The sequence below is a fragment of the Caenorhabditis remanei genome, chromosome X (assembly GCF_010183535.1).
Source record: "Caenorhabditis remanei strain PX506 chromosome X, whole genome shotgun sequence".
NCBI classification, from domain to species: domain Eukaryota; kingdom Metazoa; phylum Nematoda; class Chromadorea; order Rhabditida; family Rhabditidae; genus Caenorhabditis; species Caenorhabditis remanei.
The window spans coordinates 7,352,657-7,368,396 of NC_071333.1; the positions used below are offsets into that span (position 1 = coordinate 7,352,657).

A 15,740-nucleotide genomic window follows, 5' to 3' on the forward strand; every position below is an offset into this window, starting at 1 on the left:
AATGAACAAAAAATTAAATTAAAACCAAACTTTTTTCTTTTTTCAATCATTTACAATTACAAAGTATACCAGTGTTTGTACAAAACTGTGATCAATTAATATTTGGAGGTATTTTCTTAATATCCTCCGTTTTGAGCAACCCGAGCGAGCAATTGACGAGCAATAACCATGCGTTGGATCTGAGAAGTTCCCTCGTAGATTTGGAAGATCTTGGCGTCACGCATCAGTTTCTCAGCTGGGTATTCAGTGTTGAATCCGGCACCTCCGAAGACTTGGACAGCGTTGGTGGCGGCTTGGTTGACAGCATCCGAGGCAAAGAGTTTGGCAATGGAAGCGTAGTAGGAGCCTGGACGGCCGGCGTCAACCTGAAAGAACAAAGGAAATTGATGGGAAAATGGTCTGGAAATTGCAGGGAATTATGGTGGTCGCATGGGAATTGTTGGCAATATAAAGAGGGTGTTTGTGGCTATTAGAATCATTCATTTTTTCTGCATTTTCTGTTATTTTCCGTATAGAATACTCACCTCAGCACCACTCTTGTAAGTCATCAGTCTAGCCAATTCTGCGTTGATGGCCATCTCGGCAAGAAGGAAAGAGACTCCTTGATGGTTGGCAATTTGAGTTCCAAACGCCTTTCTCTCCAGAGAATACTGTGTGGCGACGTCTAAGCAGCGGTAGGTGACTCCGGTGGCCAACGCGGCGACTGTTGGACGAGTCTTGTCAAAGGTCTTCATAGCAACCTTAAATCCCTCTCCTGGAGCTCCGACGACGTTGGCAGCTGGGACACGGACATCTTCAAAAGTGAGACCACGGGTGTCTGAGCATCTTTGTCCCATGTTGATTTCCTTTCTGCCTCTGGTAAGTCCTGGGGAGTCTCCCTCGACGACGAAGGCGGTGAAGGCTTTTCCTGCTGGAGTTTTTGGGTTTGGATCCGAACGGGCAAGCACAAAGAACCTAAAAGCATTTTTATTCACTCTTTAGCGTTTGGTAATTTATCTTCAAAGCTAGCTTCAGTTTTCTTATTTTACGCACTTTGCCCTCTCCGCTATAAGTACACGTTTTGATAACAAGAAATAGGTTTTTATCTATCTCTCATTCAATTTCTCTCTCCTCTCAACATACATTTAACGGTACAAAGTCCATTGTGTCGGCGACCAATTATTATCGAAACTAGGGCCTCAGCTTGCGTGTAGCCTCCCGACATTACAACACCGTGACGTATTACGGCACCACGTGGGGGATCATTTCGAATGAAAGTTCGAAGTACGAAATACTTACCAGTTAGCGTGTCCAGCATTTGTGATCCACATCTTGGAACCATTAAGAATGTACTCGTCTCCTTTCTTCTCGCACTTTGTCTTGATTCCGGCGACGTCGGATCCAGCTCCTGGTTCAGTGACTGCATAGGACTGAAAATGGATAATGAGACTACTTCTCAGCCAATGGCTGAATCAACTTACGGCAACGAAGGGGTTCTCAACCATTCTTCCCAAGAATCTCTTCTTGATATCATCATTGGCGCACAAGATGAGTGGTGTGAGAGCGAGATCGTTGGCCATGATAGCAGTGGCGATTCCCGAGCATCCATAGGCCATCTCCTCGCTGATGATACAGTTGGAGACCATGTCTACTCCAAGTCCTCCGTAAGCTTCTGGAATATCGGCGATGAGGTATCCTTGAGCATGAGCCTTCTTGATGATTGGCCATGGGTACTCCATAGTTCTGTCGTATTCAGCGGCAACTGGAATGACCTCATCGGCGACAAACTTGCGAACGTTTGCACGGAATTCTGTTTGGTCAGCGGTCAAGTTGAAGTCGATTCCCGTAGACATTGCCTTGTTGGTAGTGCTGAACATGCGTGTGCATTTCGACAAATTTCTGGAGAGCATCTTCTGAAAATAAGCATTTTTAGTACAATCAAAGACTGGATCAATAAGAGTAACGACTGGCAAAAAATAAATAGGTGGGAGGAACACACAACAAGACGGATTGTGTGTGTGGCGTCCGTCTGCTATCATCAACTGGAGAGAAAAATGTGTTGTGAAGGTAGAGAGGAAAAAAGTGGGTAGCCGTTGGCCCGGGGCGGAGACAACTTGTTGTTTCGTGTGGATAAGAAAAAAGTGATAAGGATGGCAGAAATGGTTTGTGTCTCGGCCAGTGTCCAGCAGCACGTTTTGGTGTTGAATAGTTTTCCGTGGCAAGCAAAGGGCGAAAATAAGGACAAGAAATAAGGAAGGGAAAGGGAGGGTAATGAGGCAACTCATCGGACTGCAACGGCGAAAATATTGAGTGAGTGCGGACACACCGCCGTCGATGGTCCGCAATTGTCGTCATTTGTCGTAGCGTATGGTACATTGGAACTGTGGGCAAAAGGGGAGAGGTAAGAGACGCAGGAATTGAAAACAGGTTGCCAACCCTCCAGGTACACTGTAGTCACTACAAAGTCCAAAGTGCATCATCAAGGAGCTGGGATGAAAATATTGAGAACACCTGCCATACGTAAAACATTGAACTTGTTGGAAGAGACTTTTGAGAGAAATAACGCGTTGAGTTTTAAAAAACTAACAGAAATAGAAAAAGAAATAGGCCGAATAATAGGATAGTTTGAGCAAAAAGTTACCTCTAAAAGTGTTTTTTAACGTTTTTTGATGAAACAAACTATTTTCAATTTCAATGAATTCACAACGCTGGAGTTCGGAATTTAAACTTTCTTTTTTTTGAGATCATGAGTTCATATTACAATCAAACATATGAAGAAAAGAATCAGCACTTTTAAGCAGAAAAAGTATAAACGGTAGAATTAGTCAACAACTGGTGCTTTTCAAATAATGTTTTCGAGTTTGGAGAAATAATATCATCTGAAAACAGAAATTCTCAATCTAAACTGTATATAATATTTTCAGTTGTAATACACCGTTTTTTATTATTTTATATTTTAAAATCGAAAACTTGATTTATATTTTCACTTTATGTGCAAAATTCACAAAAAAATTTCAACTTAAAGAAATTTTGAATTATTTTTCGCAAATCTAGCTCTATTTTCCACTCAAAAAGCGACAGGGAATCACAAAAATGCATTGTTTCCTGCTGAAAGTTGGTAATTTATCATAGTTTCAGACCTTATATCTTCAAGTAACTGTTTATCTAACTCACATGCTCATCATTCATAGTTTGAACTGTTCAATTCGTGTTTTGTTAAGCCCAAACAAATTATGTGGCGTGAGGGTCAGTGCGCAGGTGTAGATTTACGAGCGCACCGAGGGCCGGGTCTCGACGGGAAACCTCTTCCCCCAACACCCCTCTATCTCTCTTTCCGACAGCTAGCCCCTCGCAAATCGCTACGTGGTTGCCGGTGTTCACTGCATACCTTTTACGGTCACTTTTCATTACTTTTTGCTCGTTTTGCTCCAGTTTTTCTCCGTTTGGCTCAATTTCGTCTGTCAGTTAGGAAAGAATGAAAATCGATGCGAAGAAGAGCGCGGAAGCGACGCGAATGTTGCATTCTTTTTGTCTCGTCGCCGTTCTCCTATTGATTTTTTGTGTTCCTCGTGGCAGTGACCGCATCTGTTGTCCGAAATGCATTGAGACAAGCTTCTCACTCATCTTTCTTCCTTTTTTGTCGTAATTTTTATTTCGTAACTCGTTTTTCTTACAGAATCAATGTCGGACTTTGGTAATCCGTTGAAGAAATTCAAGCTCGTCTTTCTTGGAGAGCAGAGTGGTGAGTTCTGTTTCCCTGATTAGTTGAACAAAAATGTTCTGCTTTTCAATCAGAATGTCATGAGTTATTCCACAATTTTTCAGTCGGCAAGACCTCTCTCATCACTCGCTTCATGTACGACTCATTCGACAACACCTACCAGGCTACGATCGGAATCGACTTCTTGAGTAAGACTATGTACTTGGAGGATAGAACCGTGAGTTTTTCACAAGATAATGATGTTGACAAACTATCAGCGTTATTTCAGGTCCGTCTTCAACTCTGGGACACTGCTGGACAGGAACGCTTCCGCTCGCTCATTCCATCGTACATCCGTGATTCAACTGTCGCCGTTGTTGTCTACGATATCACCAGTGAGTTTTAATTGTCGAAATTATTTAGATAAGAGCTTGCTTATCTAGGAGACATCAACAAACTTGGTGAGGAAGCAAATCTGCTTCCTGATAAGGCTTGATATGTCTGTAACTCGGAAAAGTATAGCTTTTTGCCAATTTTTGCTCCTAAAACATTTTTTAACATAGTGTTTGCTAGATAACCGTTCTAGTTACTACAACGTTCCGCTTGATATCTAGTGGAAATCTAATTTCTTTCGAAATTCTAGTGTAAAGTGAATGAGAAAGCGGTTTCTGTCAGAACTCCTCAGGTTCAAGCAATATTTTATTTCATTTTTTGCAGATTCCAACTCATTCCACCAAACATCCAAATGGATCGATGACGTTAGAACCGAGCGTGGTAGCGATGTGATCATCATGTTGGTTGGAAACAAGACCGATCTATCCGATAAGAGGTAAGTTGCGCGGTCACTACTATTTTTTCATCCGGTGACCTTCCAACTGTGAAGGATAACAGAATGAATGGATAGATTTAAAAAATTTAAAAAACGTGAGAAACAACTATCATTTACAGACAAGTCACCACTGACGAAGGAGAACGAAAGGCCAAGGAGTTGAATGTAATGTTCATCGAGACATCGGCCAAGGCTGGATACAACGTCAAGCAACTTTTCCGTCGCATTGCTGGAGCACTTCCAGGAATTATCAAGGATGATCCAGTCGAGCCACGTAAGAGATTGAAAGAGAACTTTACTCAACAAAAACTAATGTATTTCAGCAAATGTTGTCACCATGGACCCAATCCGCCAGCGTCAAATCGTCACCGAGGACGGATCGTGCTGGTGCTAATCTTTCTATAAAAAGAACAAAATGTTAAAAAGGTTGTGATACTCCAATCTCAACGCATAATTTATTTAAAGCACCCGACATACTATTTCCCAATGTTTTCTGTCATTATAATACCCATTTCGACTGTTTTGTCCGATGGAATTCATTATACTATTGCAACCCGTCTATGCTATCGCCAGTAAAGTAATTGAAATTGATATCTTAAAAACTGGAAAACATTATCAATTTTCTCTGTGTGAACATTATGGTCATTAAAATTATATACCGAAATGCAGCTTATATTTCCCCTCCCCCATTCACTTTTTGATAATTTATTCTAAAAAATGGTTTCTCTTTCTTTGTGAAATAATAAATTATTATCCGTTGGCTTTGATTGCTTGGCTTTGTGAGTGTGATATATTGATTTGTCAATCAGTTCTCATTCAACTTTTTCTTTCTTCTCTTTTTCTATCTTTTTTTTCTGTTTTCGAATAAATCTTCTCCGCTTTTGGTGTTGGAATACGAGCAGCACATCACGAGTAAACCGCTGAGTTTGTGGAAGGACGTGGAAGAAAGACGGAAAGAAACGCAGTTTTAATCAAATATTGACTTTGTGCTTTTCGGTTAAGAATGAGCTGGCGATCCTGAAAAGCCACAAAAAAAGAAACAAAGTTTTGACCGAAATTCATTAGCAAAGTCAAAAACTGCAAAACAAAAAAATTGGTTCAACTATTCAGAGCCTGGTTGATTTGAGTGCTTATGGTTGCCGTGTCAGTTAGATCGTCCCATTTGAGAAGCACATCACACAAAGTATCAAGTCCATTCGTATCAGCTAATTTCATACCGACAATGATCACCTGAACGACGTAATGCAGGTGAAAATAGTTACAGAATATTAAACTAACTTTTCCATTACGTCTAAGAATTGATGACGAAGCAGTTGACAAGCTGACTTCATCAGCTGTTCTGAAACATGAGTAATATAGTCAAACCTGATAATTAACCAAAACTCACGCTCCACTGGTGAAAATGATAGAGTTCATTTTTCCAAACTGTGCCAATGGTTTAGCATTATTCATTGCTAGATTGAACGCTCTTAAAACACATGATGTTACGGAGAAAACAAGTTCGGAACTTACGATACAATTGTTGGTTTCTGAGCTAAGTCACTAATAGAATTGACAATGGTTGTGAATTCATCTTTGTTTTGCAAGTCGCCGAAACTAAAATGAGTTATTTAGGTAAGATCAAGAGGAATTGACAAACTTGATTGGATCCAAAAACTTAGTCTCGGTGTCGAAACCCATAACTGAAGTTCTTTCAAAATGGTTCCAGTTGGCAATCAGATCAGTGTCTAGAAGTTTCGTCTGATTAGCCAGCTGAAATTTGAAATATTCAATGAATCTATAAAATTATTTTGACTATACCTTTGTACCATATGCTTCCATTAACAAAAGAATGTTGGCAGTTTTTGGAGAGCAATCTGGGCAGTTGTCAGGCACTAAAAATTGAATTTAGCATAAAATATATAAACCAAACAAACTTTGTGTTGTAATTGCTGGAGTTGGTGCTGGAGTCGAAACTTCTGAAGTGGTCGGTTGTGGAGTGGAAGTAGGAGCACTTGTTGGAAGATTTGTGGTAACGGTGACCATAGGAGCTCTGGTTGCGGGAGTGCAGAGCAAATCATTTACCTGTAATGTTCTAATAATTTTTCAAACATTTGATTCCCTTCACTTCTTCAAGTTGTTTTTTCAATATCATTGCTTTCTTACCTGGTCAATGATGTCAGTGGTCATGTTTTTTGCATAAATCACATTTCCTGAAAGTTGTTTCAAAACGGTCTGGTCCGCGTTACCAATTGCCACTAAAATCAAATTTCCTCCAATTTGATTTGCAAATTCGACTGCGTTTTGAACATCGGAATTGTCGCTATAAACGAAGAGTACAAGGAAGTTTTGGAACAAAATGTCACCTAGAGTAAGTGAAGACTAATGTAGCCTGGGCACGCCCTGTTCTTCTGTTGTTTAAGTGCTGTGACAGATACTGTAGAGACGACGTCAGACATGGAGCTGAGCTTGCAAAGTAGAAATCATCAAACGCCATAACTTCGTTGGCAAATGCAGACGCAGATTGATAAGCAAATGAGTTTTCAATGATTTGTCCACCTTGTGACTGAATATAAGATTTTATAATAGATTATCTTCTTTTTAAAAATTTACCGTTGCAAAAACTACAGCTTCTCCTTCCATAAGATCGGGAGAAATTGGCCAGGTTTTAATGAGTTTCGATATCGTACGGACTTGCTGAAAAACATGTGTTTCCTCAATAAACTGAATTCAGAGAGACTACATTTTGGAATTCATCAATACTGCCAACGTCATTGTTATTGTCCATCAAAATTGTGACATCGGTTTTGCAAGAACTGTCGGGGACACCAGTAGTTCTGAAAGATAATGGGTTAAACCGGTATCTGTGGTTTGTATTACGTAGGAGCAGATGTGGATGGAGTCAATGTTCCGAACATGTATTGGGTTAGTTGCTGAGCGATAACAAATGTTAGGTTGAAGTCTGATACACCAAAAAAGTGATTTTGATTAGTCGATAATAAACCAAGTTGTTTTCCGTCCGTAACAGAGTTTAAGGTGATTGTAATGAGTTGTTTAGGAAGAGTGTTGAGAATGTATGCGTACTGGGTGGCTGATTCAATGTCGGTCAGATCTCTGAAAATCATATTTCGAAATTCTTGTCACTTCTGATTACAGGATCTTCGAACTCACTCGGAAGCAGATATGAAGATTACAGTTTGGTTCACAGGTCGTAGACCGTGAATGTCTCCAGCAGCGCGGATACCACTAAACATTTGACAATAAAAACAATATTGCTGTCAGAGAATCTTACTAAGTAATGCTAGAGTTAAACTTTCCAGAATACACTTGTGCAGAAATCACGCTACTGACTTCATTTTCATCGGCTTCGTCGAAATCGAGAAGTGTGTTGAACTCGGTCTGTAATAATTTGTAGTTTTTAATGAGATCAACTGTTTCAGACTCATACATCTGCATAAGTTGCAAAAGCAATCTGTACATCTTTCCTATCAATCACCCAGAGAGGCAAAAGAGTGTTGTCGATCCAAGATTTGACCTTAAAACTGTCTTGTAAACGACTCATCATAAGTTTTCACTTACTAAGTTGAAGTTCTTTGCATTCAGCATTGCTTTGGAATCATCAAGAACAATAATTACATCTTTACTATACGGAGTTTTCACAAAAGCAGTTGTTGTAGTTCTCGCTGGTTCTGTCGGTTTAGTGACCGGTGGAATTGGTGGTGTCAGAGTGCTGCCTGTGACTGGAGCATTTTTAGTAGTAGTGACTGTGACGGGGTTAGATGTAACTGTGGGTCCGGTAACAGTTGGAACGGAGCCGGTTGGCACGGTAACTGTCCCTGGCGTTCCGGAGGAAACAGAAGAAACAGTTACGGGAGAAGTGGTTGGTGCTCCTGTTGGTCCGGTTACAGTAGTGAATGTAACATCTGATACAGATGCACATGTCATTTCGTCCAAAGTTTTTGGAGTTTGATCTGAAGCGAAAGTTGAAAATATAGGTGGTTTTATTGATAGTGACCTGAAGCAATCACCGCCGCAAACGCGGAAGATGAGGCGACTTGTTTTTGTACGTCTTTCAGTAAAGGTTTATTAGAATCTGCATAAGACAAAGCATACATCACATCCGCCCACTGCCCAGCGCTTGAGATTCCAAGGCTGAAATTGATAAGTAAATATCGATGATGGTATGAGATTTTATACATAGTAATCGGGACATTTGGTTGGATGGCAAGTTGGAAGCTGCTGGCACTACTAGGAGAAGATATCGCTTGTCTCATCTGAAACTTTCATGTTGCAAATGCCACCGGAAGTTCTTCATTTCAAAATGTCATTTGCCGATAAGACCTGCCCGTTTATAATTAGTTGATGATTCAAATAATGATAAATCAAGAAATAAATGTTGCCACATTGATTTCATCAACAACTAAAAATGAAATTTAGCAGATTTGAAAAGTTTACCTGGTCTGTCAGATTTGTTACACTTCCTGAGTAATCGTTGACAACTGCTGAATAAGGTAATGCTCGGGTTTGCACAGTCAAAAACATTGTGTATCCAACTGCTGAGTTGTCTGCAAAACAAGCATACAGTGCCCGACAAAACCATAGGTTCACTTTTCAAGTTGAGTTTTCTCGCGATTTGAGAAGTTTCAAGAAAATTGTCCCCGGACAAAAAAAGACCCCTTTAATACTCTAAAATGTAAGCAACATTACAATTGAATACCTATCATCGTACTCAGAATATGATACAAAATGTTGAAAATGGCCACTTTCCAACGCGACAAAACTATAGGTTCACCCCAAAAAATCAAAAATTGAAAAAATAATTTTTCCCAGTGAGTGAAGGAAAATGTTCTTTTATAAAATGTGGAATCTTCGTCAAAAATTGAGCAAGTTAAATATATTTCTGAAACATTTTCAGTGGAACAATTTTGAGAAAAGCGAGAATTTCTGGAAATTTTCGATTTTCTTCGTTTTCCATTTGTTTCGTTCAAATAAGTTTTATCTAGAATCTAATTTTTGTTCATACTGAGTGTGATACTTATACGTAAGAGATTAGTACAGCTTTTTTTGAATATTTGAAACTTTTTGAACAACTTCGGTTCAGTAGAGTTGGAAGTTTTTTGAAATTGTGCATGGACTTACTCGGGAATTTTTGATATGTTTCATTTTTCCTCATTTTTTCTGATTGCCATAGACAGAACTAGTTTTATTGTACATTTTATTAACATTTTTCCTAGAATAGCTTCACTTTAAATTATCAAAAAACAGGCAACATATTTTTTTGCTAATTCGTTAGGAGGTAAATTCATAGCACTGGGGAAAATTGTTGCGGTTGCAGTACAATTCTGAAATTGAAACAAATCAATAATGATAACTTTTTTATATGCGGAAATATTGTCATAATTGCTCACTGAACACATTTTAAATGAGCTGCTGATTTTGCTTCAATTTTTATGCTCTAAAAACTTTTTTGCTACTCTTTTTGCTAATTTAAAGTGAAGCTATTCTAGGAAAAATGTTAATAAAATGTACAATAAAACTAGTTCTGTCTATGGCAATCAGAAAAAATGAGAAAAAATGAAACATATCAAAAATTCCCGAGTAAGTCCATGCACAATTTCAAAAAACTTCCAACTCTACTGAACCGAAGTTGTTCAAAAAGTTTCAAATATTCAAAAAAAGCTGTACTAATCTCTTACGTATAAGTATCACACTCAGTATGAACAAAAATTAGATTCTAGATAAAACTTATTTGAACGAAACAAATGGAAAACGAAGAAAATCGAAAATTTCCAGAAATTCTCGCTTTTCTCAAAATTGTTCCACTGAAAATGTTTCAGAAATATATTTAACTTGCTCAATTTTTGACGAAGATTCCACATTTTATAAAAGAACATTTTCCTTCACTCACTGGGAAAAATTATTTTTTCAATTTTTGATTTTTTGGGGTGAACCTATAGTTTTGTCGCGTTGGAAAGTGGCCATTTTCAACATTTTGTATCATATTCTGAGTACGATGATAGGTATTCAATTGTAATGTTGCTTACATTTTAGAGTATTAAAGGGGTCTTTTTTTGTCCGGGGACAATTTTCTTGAAACTTCTCAAATCGCGAGAAAACTCAACTTGAAAAGTGAACCTATGGTTTTGTCGGGCACTGTATAAGTAATATTCCAAATGAAAAAGGATATGTGACTAAAATCTTACCAGGAACTGGCACACTGTTATTTTTTGATATACCAATTCCTAACATGACACTTCCTGCTACCAACATTCCAACTGAAACTACTAAAAGAATACCGGTAAACCATTTCACCCGGTCATCCGCATCTTCCAATAAGTACCTTAATTTCAGAATAAATGAGAAATCAGTTTTTTGAAACAACTCACCATTGAACATTTCTTTTAGGCACGCCTGGCGAAGTATATGCTAGATCTTCTTCGTCCGCCCAAGCCATCGGGTAAAGTTATAATAGAATTGGCAGTATTTCAGAAAAAAATGTAAAACCGAAACAAAACTGTTCGAGTGTCGTTAGCAAATTTACCTGACAAGGCGGATTAAACTATTACGTTTATCAATTTTCAGGGATTGGCAATTCGATTAGCGTCTTATCAGTTTTCATTTCCATTTGCCGATGGATGAGTACTGAGTTTTGAAACTCATTAATTAGCACAACACCCATTTGGGGAATGTGGTTGAGAGGGGGTAACTCCCAAAAGCGATAAATGATGTTAAAATATTGGCTACATTCTTCATTTACAAGAAAATCTACACAAAATTACAAATCTGTACCAATAAATAGGAATAGTGGGGTCTTCTGATGTAAGTCATATCACAATATAGGTCATTCAATTACTCCTTCTTATTCTTTGGTGCCCATTGATCCTTGGTTCCTCGGATGTACAAGGAGTAGTTGAGAAGTGTTGGCCAGAAGTATCTGAGAAACACTGCGAAACGAGCATCCGCATGAGCCATGATGTAGTCGGTTTTACGGTCTCGAATCGCATTGACAATCAAGCGAGCGCAATGTTCCGGTGTGTAACCCTGAAAAAGTCCAATGCAAACTTTCGTGTTAGTCACTTTTTCATTTTTGAAGAATCTAAATCTAATTCGGAGATAACAATCTCATTTTTCAAATAAACGTGAGGTTAGCAAAGTAGCCAGGTGACCTCTCCACCCCCTTCTCAACAATGTTTCGGGCATATTTAAAACGAAAAACGTTCACAGTGTAACAGTGTCTATTCAATTTCCAAGGTGAGTCTTACCGGTGGAAGGTAGACACTTCTCGAAAAGAGGTAGTTTTGGTCATTCACTCATCTCATTCACCTCAAGTTTTCGTCTCGAAACATGTTGGTTTCATTTCGATCGCTACTTTTGGTAGTGACCAGTGGTGCATTGACTAATGGTAAGTGATAAGAAACATTCACATTAGCACAACCATATATATCTTCAAGCCCAATTCTTTTTCAATCAACCGTTCAACTTCTTCCCTCAAAGACCATTCCAACTATTCCAACCTCCTACCACACCACCGACTACAGTAAGCATCTAGAAGTTATTTTCCCTATTAACATATTCCTTTAGACAACAACCGTCGAGTTTATTCCGGACCCCGATAAGGAGCAAGGAAACTTCCCTATGCCCAATCCAGCCAATTGGCCGGTTGGACCTGATTGGAATGATCCACGGAACAACAATAATCAACAATTGGTAAGTTTCTGTCTGACCAAAATAGAAACATTGTCCAATTCTAAAATAAGAATGTTCAGCATATCATGTGATATTTTGGGCCACTTATACAAAACAGGTAAAGTAAAAACCATAATGTTCATTTCCCTCTCTTCCATTAAACTATTATTTTCAGGGATGGGGAGGAAACGGTCTTATTGGCACCACTTCAACTAAACCGTCTATTGTTATTTCAACTACCACTACTACCACAACTATACAACCAACGACAACCGCAATTATTAGTTCAACTATTCGACCGATTGTCATGACTAAGAAACCACTTCCAGCGCCAGCCAAGAAACAGTCTGCTAAGAAACGTATGTTGGTGTGAGGAGTATTTGAAAACAAATTGATAGTTTCAGGGTCATCACCAAAAAAAGCAATCGTGACTCCGGCTCCAAAACCAGCTTCTGTTCCTTTTGCTGTGACAACTCAACCACCGAAAGTTAGACTGTCATCTGCCTCGAAGAGAAGCAGCTCTAGAAAGTCTAAATCTACTTCAAGAAGACGTAGTCACTAAATTTCGTTTACCATCAACGTTTTCTAAAAAGTTTCTTGTAAATAATAAATTCTTACTTTCTTCTGATTCTCATCCTCAACTCCGACCACCTTGCCAGATGGGTCAATAGCTCTAGATCCGAATCCAGTGTTGATGTAACCAGCCGAAACGACGAGGATATGAAGATTCTTATGCTCGGCACGAAGACAATCAAAATATGCTTGAAGTGCATGCTTGCTAGCGCCATACGATCCTCGGTACGGAATCGCAACCTTTCCTTGAACACTGCTAGTCACTACAATACAACCATCCGGGCTCAACTTTGAGAGCAAGCTGTTGGTGACGTGGACGTGTCCAAAATAGTTGGTCTCCATGGCTTGTCTGAAACGAAACCGTCATTATCTGAAACGAAGGCTTACTGAACAAACCTATGGATAGCCATAGAAGTGTCAGCACAAGATCCGCGATTAGCCATTCCAGCATTGTTGATGAGAATATCAACTCTTGGGATCTCCGCCCATGGTGCTTGCTCTGGATCGGTGATGTCGAAATAGCTGAATTGAACAGTTATTTATAGAAAAGTTGTAAGAATAAATTTCTCACTAGTAAGTTGGCTCGTTCTGGTTAAGAGGGAAAGTTTCTTTGAGCTCCTCACAAATTTCCTTCAGTTTATCCGTACTTCTTGCAAGCAGGATGACTTGCGCTCCTCGTTTGTACAATTCGAAAGCGAGACTCTTTCCAAGACCTGAAATTGAAACTTACAAAAATTTTTCTCTTGATAACCAATTTTACCTGAACTAGCTCCGGTGATCACAACAACTTTGTTCTTGACATCTAACTTTGGCAGATTATGAGCTCCTGGGATGATTCTGTTGAGCAGTCTGAAATCATAGAATGTATATTTGAAATGAGTATGTGCTGGAATACTTACTTGTAAGCAACATAAAGCGAAAGGGGAATCACAAGCGCTGGTGCCCACTCCTTCAACAAATCCTGGAACTTTTCCGGGAACGACATTCTGGAGAAAACGTTTATGTTACAGAACAAGAGACAATATATAGCAAACAAAACCATAAGAAGAGAGAAGTGGTGAGCAACAAAAAAGAAATGTGCTACATGATAAGAACGATGAAGATACATTGTACCCTGGTGAGAGAAACGTTTAGAATAGAGAGACGCAGGAAGAGAAAGAAAAAACAATGTGTTGTTGGCAACAATAGTGGAAACATATTTTTTGTTACAAAAAAAATTTCAATTGTCCAGCTTGATCACAAATGGAAACTTATCGTTTCTGTAATGTTCGTAAAAACAAAAAACGGGGTTCAGCCGAAAATTTTCGGAAAAATGTGCAACAGTCAAGAATCTCCGATGAATCAGGTGACATGAAACAGAACGAAAATGAAGAAAAAGTGTTTGTGATATAACTGCGAGTTTTACCAAACAAACTGGGCAAGCGAGGGAAAAATAGAAAGAGAAATAAACAGAAATAAAACAATATGTGCGTTCTCTGGCCAAATACGCACAGAACACGTAAACAACGTCTCTTTTCTTCACGGGACATCGAGATTTATGGGTTTCCGGAAAGGTGTACAACGGAGCGAGGTTGCATTCCTCGCGGTGTGAAAGAGTGAAGACACTTGAGGGCAGAGAGCATTTATACTAGAGAATAAGCACAATGGAGTTTGTGGGTATAATGCGAGTATGCAACACATTGTGACAATGACGGAGGAAATGAATTAAGTTCTAAGAATAAGTTTATGATGAAATTGATGAGTTCAAAAAGTGTATGAGCTTTCGAGAACAACCGAAAGAATTGTACTGTGATGATAAAGCCGAAATTGGAAAAAAATCGAAGAATTGACGCACGAAAAATATGATGAGGCATGCAAAACAAGACGTGATTCATGTTCAGAGCATGACTAACTAAGCAATGAAGGAGCATGTAAGAGCTAGTCATGCATATCCCTGATCCATTTCAAATTCCTTATTTGCGGCAGAACTCATTAGAGAGGAAACGGTGTTATGGGTTGGGACACGGAAACATGTTTGAATTTTTATTCGAATTAGTTTTGACATGTTTGTGAATTAAAAATACATTGTTAGTGAAAGGTATTCAGAAGTAACCTAAGGAGTAATACTCCAATTTCCATATCAAAAACTACGAACCACTAAACTAACATGGGAATGACCCGGAGTGTCCCACCTGAAATCTTTCCATATTTTGTACACAAGTAGTGTCTGACGTAACTAAGAAAAATCCAAAATTATAGCGGCGCTCTCCGAGGTTTCGGGGAGTTACACAACTTTTTTGAAAATTTTTGAAAATTTCGGTGTCTCCACTTTGAGAACTCGTAGCTTCTTGAGTTTTTGAGCTACCGTAATGGTTTTAGGCTCATTCGAAAGGCATTAACATGGACTTTAAAAAGTTATCTTATAGCGTTTGCCAAAAAACATAATCTGCGGAGCTGTAGCTGAAAGTGTACAAAAGTTGTCAGTGTGAGGTAACGATAAATGCCAAATTTCGACAATCGGGGAACTGGGGACTACCACCTGCATACTCCTTACTCTAGTCAATTTTTATCAAATAATTGGAAAAATGGCCAAGTAACGAAAAAGAGGCTATAGCATGAAGTTTTGCATTAACTAGCTATGGATGATGTTTTTGGTGCTGTAACTTCAATATAAACGGGACTCAATTTTTGACAACAGAACGTATAGGGATACGTGGAAAAGCTAAAAATTTTCTGAAAAACTGAAATAACTCTCGTAACTCAAAGGCTCGGCCTATATTTGAACACGTATACAGACATAACTCGGAGTAAGGAGTATGCAGGTGGTAGTCCCCAGTTCCCCGATTGTCGAAATTTGGCATTTATCGTTACCTCACACTGACAACTTTTCTACACTTTCAGCTACAGCTTAGCAGATTATGTTTTTTGGCAAACGCTATAAGAGAACTTTTTAAAGTCCATGTTAATGCCTTTCGAATAAGCCTAAAACCTTCACGGTAGCTCAAAAACTCGAAA

The 15,740-nt window shown here is 38.8% G+C and overlaps 6 protein-coding genes across 6 annotated transcripts; 3 read left to right on the forward strand and 3 right to left on the reverse strand.

The window, feature by feature from the left end:
• Nucleotides 1-116: 116 nt before the first annotated feature.
• On the reverse strand, nucleotides 117-1,889 carry GCK72_023401 (uncharacterized protein; the record flags this gene model as incomplete). The annotated part of the gene is made up of 4 exons (XM_003106641.2): nucleotides 117-365; nucleotides 525-954; nucleotides 1,279-1,409; nucleotides 1,461-1,889. 4 exons carry the CDS (start codon nucleotides 1,887-1,889, stop codon nucleotides 117-119), a joined length of 1,239 nt encoding a protein of 412 aa, XP_003106689.2.
• GCK72_023402 (uncharacterized protein) lies at nucleotides 1,251-2,069 on the forward strand (the record flags this gene model as incomplete). The annotated part of the gene is made up of 1 exon (XM_053735378.1): nucleotides 1,251-2,069. One exon carries the CDS (start codon nucleotides 1,251-1,253, stop codon nucleotides 2,067-2,069), a length of 819 nt encoding a protein of 272 aa, XP_053578944.1.
• Nucleotides 2,070-3,660: 1,591 nt separating this feature from the next.
• On the forward strand, nucleotides 3,661-4,902 carry GCK72_023403 (uncharacterized protein; the record flags this gene model as incomplete). Its single annotated transcript, XM_003106658.2, has 6 exons — nucleotides 3,661-3,721; nucleotides 3,805-3,917; nucleotides 3,969-4,074; nucleotides 4,397-4,508; nucleotides 4,628-4,782; nucleotides 4,832-4,902. 6 exons carry the CDS (start codon nucleotides 3,661-3,663, stop codon nucleotides 4,900-4,902), a joined length of 618 nt encoding a protein of 205 aa, XP_003106706.1.
• A 704-nt stretch (nucleotides 4,903-5,606) lies between these two features.
• GCK72_023404 (uncharacterized protein) lies at nucleotides 5,607-10,941 on the reverse strand (the record flags this gene model as incomplete). Its single annotated transcript, XM_053735379.1, has 20 exons — nucleotides 5,607-5,738; nucleotides 5,787-5,847; nucleotides 5,896-5,976; nucleotides 6,021-6,104; nucleotides 6,148-6,260; nucleotides 6,309-6,382; nucleotides 6,425-6,572; nucleotides 6,654-6,810; nucleotides 6,854-7,053; nucleotides 7,101-7,184; nucleotides 7,231-7,324; nucleotides 7,368-7,601; nucleotides 7,659-7,733; nucleotides 7,780-7,886; nucleotides 7,936-8,022; nucleotides 8,067-8,458; nucleotides 8,503-8,761; nucleotides 8,943-9,052; nucleotides 10,691-10,827; nucleotides 10,874-10,941. 20 exons carry the CDS (start codon nucleotides 10,939-10,941, stop codon nucleotides 5,607-5,609), a joined length of 2,697 nt encoding a protein of 898 aa, XP_053578945.1.
• Nucleotides 10,942-11,336: 395 nt separating this feature from the next.
• GCK72_023405 (uncharacterized protein) lies at nucleotides 11,337-13,731 on the reverse strand (the record flags this gene model as incomplete). The annotated part of the gene is made up of 6 exons (XM_003106624.2): nucleotides 11,337-11,528; nucleotides 12,792-13,095; nucleotides 13,143-13,268; nucleotides 13,318-13,459; nucleotides 13,507-13,595; nucleotides 13,646-13,731. 6 exons carry the CDS (start codon nucleotides 13,729-13,731, stop codon nucleotides 11,337-11,339), a joined length of 939 nt encoding a protein of 312 aa, XP_003106672.2.
• On the forward strand, nucleotides 11,832-12,735 carry GCK72_023406 (uncharacterized protein; the record flags this gene model as incomplete). The annotated part of the gene is made up of 5 exons (XM_053735380.1): nucleotides 11,832-11,889; nucleotides 11,939-12,024; nucleotides 12,069-12,194; nucleotides 12,349-12,532; nucleotides 12,578-12,735. The coding sequence occupies 5 exons, from the start codon at nucleotides 11,832-11,834 to the stop codon at nucleotides 12,733-12,735; spliced, it is 612 nt and encodes a 203-aa protein (XP_053578946.1).
• Nucleotides 13,732-15,740: the final 2,009 nt, after the last annotated feature.